This window comes from Aricia agestis, chromosome 3 (genome assembly GCF_905147365.1).
Source record: "Aricia agestis chromosome 3, ilAriAges1.1, whole genome shotgun sequence".
NCBI classification, from domain to species: Eukaryota; Metazoa; Arthropoda; class Insecta; order Lepidoptera; family Lycaenidae; genus Aricia; species Aricia agestis.
This window is the reverse complement of record NC_056408.1, coordinates 14,727,231-14,732,504: the sequence shown is the minus strand read 5'-3', so window position 1 is coordinate 14,732,504 and position 5,274 is coordinate 14,727,231. Positions and strand designations below refer to the sequence as shown.

General features: G+C 33.3%; 1 protein-coding gene across 4 annotated transcripts; it reads right to left on the bottom strand.

The window, feature by feature from the left end:
• Nucleotides 1-328: 328 nt before the first annotated feature.
• On the bottom strand, nt 329-4,454 carry LOC121725251. Of its 4 annotated transcripts, none has more exons than XM_042112117.1 (2): nt 4,153-4,454; nt 329-1,479 (listed from the first exon to the last, which is right to left on the bottom strand). In XM_042112117.1, the coding sequence occupies exon 2, from the start codon at nt 1,417-1,419 to the stop codon at nt 493-495; it is 927 nt and encodes a 308-aa protein (XP_041968051.1). In that variant the 5' UTR covers nt 1,420-1,479; nt 4,153-4,454; the 3' UTR covers nt 329-492. The 4 variants fall into 4 exon arrangements, 3 of the variants coding, with proteins under 3 accessions (XP_041968051.1, XP_041968050.1, XP_041968052.1); XM_042112116.1 differs by lacking the exon at nt 4,153-4,454 and adding an exon at nt 2,721-2,897; XM_042112118.1 differs by lacking the exon at nt 4,153-4,454 and adding an exon at nt 2,321-2,388.
• Between the last annotated feature and the right edge of the window lie 820 nt (nt 4,455-5,274).

The following is a 5,274-nucleotide window of genomic DNA, read 5'->3' as shown; positions in this document are numbered from 1 at the left end:
TAACTAATAACAGACTTATTAGGTCTGTAAGAAATCGTTTGAAGACATATTTTATCAGCTTATTAGACTATTTTTAAAGTGTAATTTCTCTTTAATATTATTTGCACTTTTAAAGTACTTTGAAAACCAAATGCTATCCATACTTACATCAAAAAGAGTTAAGAAGAGATACACCTGAACAATTTTATTTTGACCCTTATAATAAAACGTTAAATAATGAAACATAATTATTATGTACGCAAATAACTGAAAAACCATTTCGAGATTAATTAATCATTAACGCGAGACTAGTGAAATAAAAATTGAAATAAAGTAAATTATAACCAATCAGTTACCCTAGAAATTAATTAATAATTGACAGAGTTAGTTCTTCGCCTATTAAGTACCAATTTATATTGAGATCACATCAACTAGTAACTTATGTAGCTCTATGAACGTTAAAGTGTGTGTGAATTTACGAGTAAGTGTGTGTTTATACATTTTATAAAATAATTAACACAGCGAATCTTCTTCTTCGGCCGTAGTGTTATCATTATCCGACGCGGTCGATGGTCCTGTCGTACATACTTCTTTATCTATAATGTTGCTTTCTTTGAATCCCAGTTGGCGAGATCGTTTGGAAGTGGCGGCATTGCCGTCGTTCTTTCTTTTTTGACGACGCCGCACAGTGGATACTCTTATCCGTTTGCTGTTACAACGTTGACGTGCATTCTTTAAAACTGTCTTTAAAAATTTCTCACAGTCTGGCTTATTGAAGTTAGGATCGGACGCATGGCATACAGAAAATAATAAATTAAAAACATTTTTGTAGCCTTTTAGGGCAATTTTGCTATCATCGGTTCTCGATCCACCTGTCCAAGAACAGTTGGTCAAAAATTTCCTTTGGAAAAGGGCATCAATTACAGCATAGGCGTTACTAATGCCTCTGTTTTTGCCTTTGCCACAAAAAACTTCTAATTTACTAGTTAGTCTCGAACTAAAATCAGGATCTTTTAAACTAATTTCTAAATTATCCAACTCATTTGCACTACCGATGGGTTCAAAATCAGAAATTTTGGAAGCTGATCTTGGCTCACAAGATAGCTTTGTGAATTCTTGACACTGGGTTTGGTATTCTGTAAATTTCAACAGTAAAGTATTCTGGTTTTCATAAAGCGTTAGCTGATTTTCAGTAATAGTTTTTATATCTTCTTGAATTCGTCCAATTCTTTGCATAATTATGTGCAGAGCTTCATTTGTGCTGATCGTACTAGCATTAGTATGCGGTGAAAATGAGGCTGCCAATGGATTAGGCACACGGGGTATCAAATTTTTATTTTTCGCGCCATTTGGAGTCATTAATTCAATATTTGGCGTTGATGTCAAAATGTCACTATTTGTAATATCTGAGTTAGTAAGTGAGTAAGCTTCAGTGATCATAACTTGCAAGTGTGTATCCGGAACTTGTGTGATCACATTTTCATTCGCTGATTGAAACTCCTGAAAAATAAAATTTTGCAATTTAGTTCGAAGAATAAGCTGAGATGTGTGTGACGTGTGTGTTTGTTTTATAATACCCATAAGAAAACCTTAAGGGGCGACTAACCCAACAATTGGCGATTTTATAATAATTTTTAATTTTTATAGGTACCTACTTGCTTGAAAATAAGTCCCGAATTGTTTCATTTTCTGAACATAAATACTACCTACATTATATTTCCAAGAAAATGATCTTGTATCGAGCGAACACACGATATCTTACAATTTTCTCGATAGAAAAAAATCACAAAGATGCATATCTAATTTTCACGAATTTTTCATATATTGCCATAACCGCAAACTAAGTTAACTTTGAGACAATGACCTGGCGGATTTTTTTAATTGTATTTTTATCGAGTCATTAAGAAATAAAATCGGCCAAGTACAAGTTGGGCTCGCGCACAAAGGGCGCACCACAATACAGCAAAAATATGCTGAAAATTGTGTTTTTTGTATGGGAGCTTAATTATTATTTAATTTATTTAAATTTTATTATAAATTATTAAAGTACAAATAAAACTGAGTATTTCGTGAATATTAATTAAAAGTGCCTATACATATATTGCTGTTATTGATATCGAGCAAAAATACCAAAAAAATCACGTTTGTTGTATGGGAGCCCCTCTTAAATATTAAATTAATTTTGTTTTTAGTATTTTTTGTTAAAGCGGCAATCTGTGAAAATTTCAGAAGTCTAGCTATAGCGGTTCTTGAGATACAGCCTTTGAGACAGACAGACATCGAAGTCTCAGTAATAGGGTCCCGTTTTTATCCTTTGGGTAAAAACTTTGGTAGTAAGTACGATGTACGCAGGTATGCAACGAACAACTCGTGCCCGTGCGCCACCGCGCCGCTCGCTTGTGAGTCCCTACTGATTAGCGATTTGTCATATTTTGCCACCCGCGGGTGGTACTTACAGTTCGATCATCGATGCCTACTCACGCGAGTGGGACAGGCCTGCCGCGAGTCGCGACCGACAAAAATTCAAATAAAATGCCACTTTATGACATAGGTACCTAGGCGTCTGAACAAATGTGCCTTTCAAAAGTGTATGTATGTACTGGTGATACAGATACTACAAGTCCGATTAAATATTTTTTGTACTACTTAGATATTGTTCAACTTGCGAAATGCTGAGGTCAAAATCGGTTTAGTTGTTTGTGAGATAGGTAGGTAATTATAATTCTCCATTAGGTACGTACAATTTTCAAACACCCTCTAGCTAGTTCGTTAAACGATTGTTGGTTAGTTTTATTTTGCTCGTTTGTTATGTAATCTCTAGAAAAGCAGTTGGTGTTATTTTCCGTATCTAATAACCTTTCCATTTTAGCAATTTCGTGTTCAGCTTCTGTTAATATTATTAAATTAGATCGTTTCAAGGTGCAATTAATTATTAATTGCACCAATTTGTATCGGGTGTTAAATTTTCTATTTTTCCAGTTTTCTCGTCTTTATTTGGCCACGGCCAGTACAAAATTCCATTAGCCTCCCATTCTTGGGATACACTGCTATCATCATAGGACGGCCTTTTTCAAAAGTTTGTACTATTTTAAAAGGCATAAGGCATATTAGTACAACAAATGTGTCTGAAAAAATAATTTTATTCTTTATGTAACAATTAAAACAAAGATACAACATTAATAAAGGTACAATCAATATACAAGAGACCTTAGTGCGCGAGTCGGACTCGCACTTGGCCGATTTTTTTTTGTAAATTTGTAACTTATAATCTTTAAAAAGGAACCCTTATTTTTCCAATACACATCTATAATTAATAAATGGCTTCCAATTGTTACCATATGCAAGTATGTAATAAGACCAAAAGACTTACCTACCTACAGCCAATAAATTATTAAATTGTGGAAGTGTAAAATAAAAAATCGCCCAAGTGCAAGCCGGACTCGCGCACAACGGATTCCGTACCATTATTGAACGAAAGTTGGCCGAAAATTATGTTTTTTGGATGGGATAAATATTTATTTTATTTTAATGTTTTTATTAATTATTAAAGAAAAAATATAATTAAGAATTTTGTGAACTATTTCAAGTGCCTATCTGCTACCATTATTGGTTACAAGCAAAAAAGGCCAAAAAATTATGTTTTTTGTATGGGAGCCCCCCTTAAATATTTATTTTATTTTTAGTATTTGTTGTTATAGCGGCAACAGAAATACAGAATCTGTGAAAATTTCAGAAGTCTGGCTATAGCGGTTCTTGAGTCACAGCCTGGAGACAGACGGACAGACGGGACAGACATCGAAGTCTCAGTATAAATAGGGTCCGTTTTTACTCTTTGGGTACGGAACCCTAAAAAGATTAATCAATTAAAACTTAAAGAAGAGTAATAATTGGTCTTATCAATCTGCATTGGCGTCAATTTTTATTTTTACACTTTATAAATATTATTTTAAATAGGTGGGCCTGAGAAAATATGTGACTTTGGTCCACAAAATATTCGAAATAAAGTACATACTTAATTCGAATATTATGTGAAACAAAGTCACATATTTTCTCTTGCAAATAATTTAGATATCTAGACAGTACAAGTCAAACAAATAAACTAAATAACCAATAAGTACCTACTATCTTATATTTCTCTGTGCTAAATGATATTAGAATACAAATAATACTTACCTACATGAAGTGACAACTTTGTGTGTGAAAAAAAGTGAAAACTTTCAAGTTCTTTAACAGCAACGCTTGCACACTCTTTCGACTGTTGTGATAAATACTCTTAGTACGTCTAGAGAGTAATACAAGAGCAAAATAAGAGGAATTACACTTATAAGGGCAGTCTTAAGAACACTCTCTTAAAACGGGCCATTATAAAACCTTTGTAAGTTAATTTGGTATTACAACAGTAGTAAACCGTAATAAGAATGACTGAATGTGATAACTTCTAACCTCTCTTCTAACCAAATTAATAACCCATTCAACTTTCAAGTCCTGACTCCTGTCAGTATAGTGTCAATTGTCATGGCCGTCATGGCGGAACGAAAAACATAGATAAAGTATTATAGTATCTAGATGTAGTCTTAGCCCGTCATCGCGTGGCCATTTTGTGCTTATTTTCATACAAGTAGTGTGCGTTTATTTTCTTGAATATTTCTATTTGTCGATTATTTCGAAGCACATTATGATACAGGAAAGAAAGTCAATTAGTTCATGATATCGATTAACTATAGTTCAAGTAATGAGAATCCGTACACACATGTAAAAAGCTATGCAATGTTTGTAGCCAAATTGTTAATAGATGTGACATTTTTAGCAAATTATCATTTTGCTTACAAAAATACCGATTGAAAAGCCCAAAAAACGTTGTTCAAAAATTACGTATTTTATGTTAAATCCACGTGTTTGAGGCATTCTTTGGCCATTCTTATGGTTTATTATTTAGCGAAAGCACATAACTCAACAATATCTAGCATTAAATGTTCACTAAAAACCTTTATTAACACTCTTATTACGTGGAATATGCAGACCGACTCCTTTGTTATGTCCTAGTAAGTAGGACATAATATTACACGCTTTTGACGCTTATACACCTATATAAGGCTCTCACCAGTCTATAGCAGGTGGGTGAAACTTTCGAACAAAAAAAAATGGGTTCCAAATTTAAACGTAGCAACTAAATTAAGTTGGATAATCTGTGCAATTTTTAAGCAAGATCGACTGTGATTGGTTGATAAAAAAGACGAAGAAGAAGTTTAAAACTCAAAGTTCGATTTTCAGTTAGTGAAAATTATTTTGTAGCAA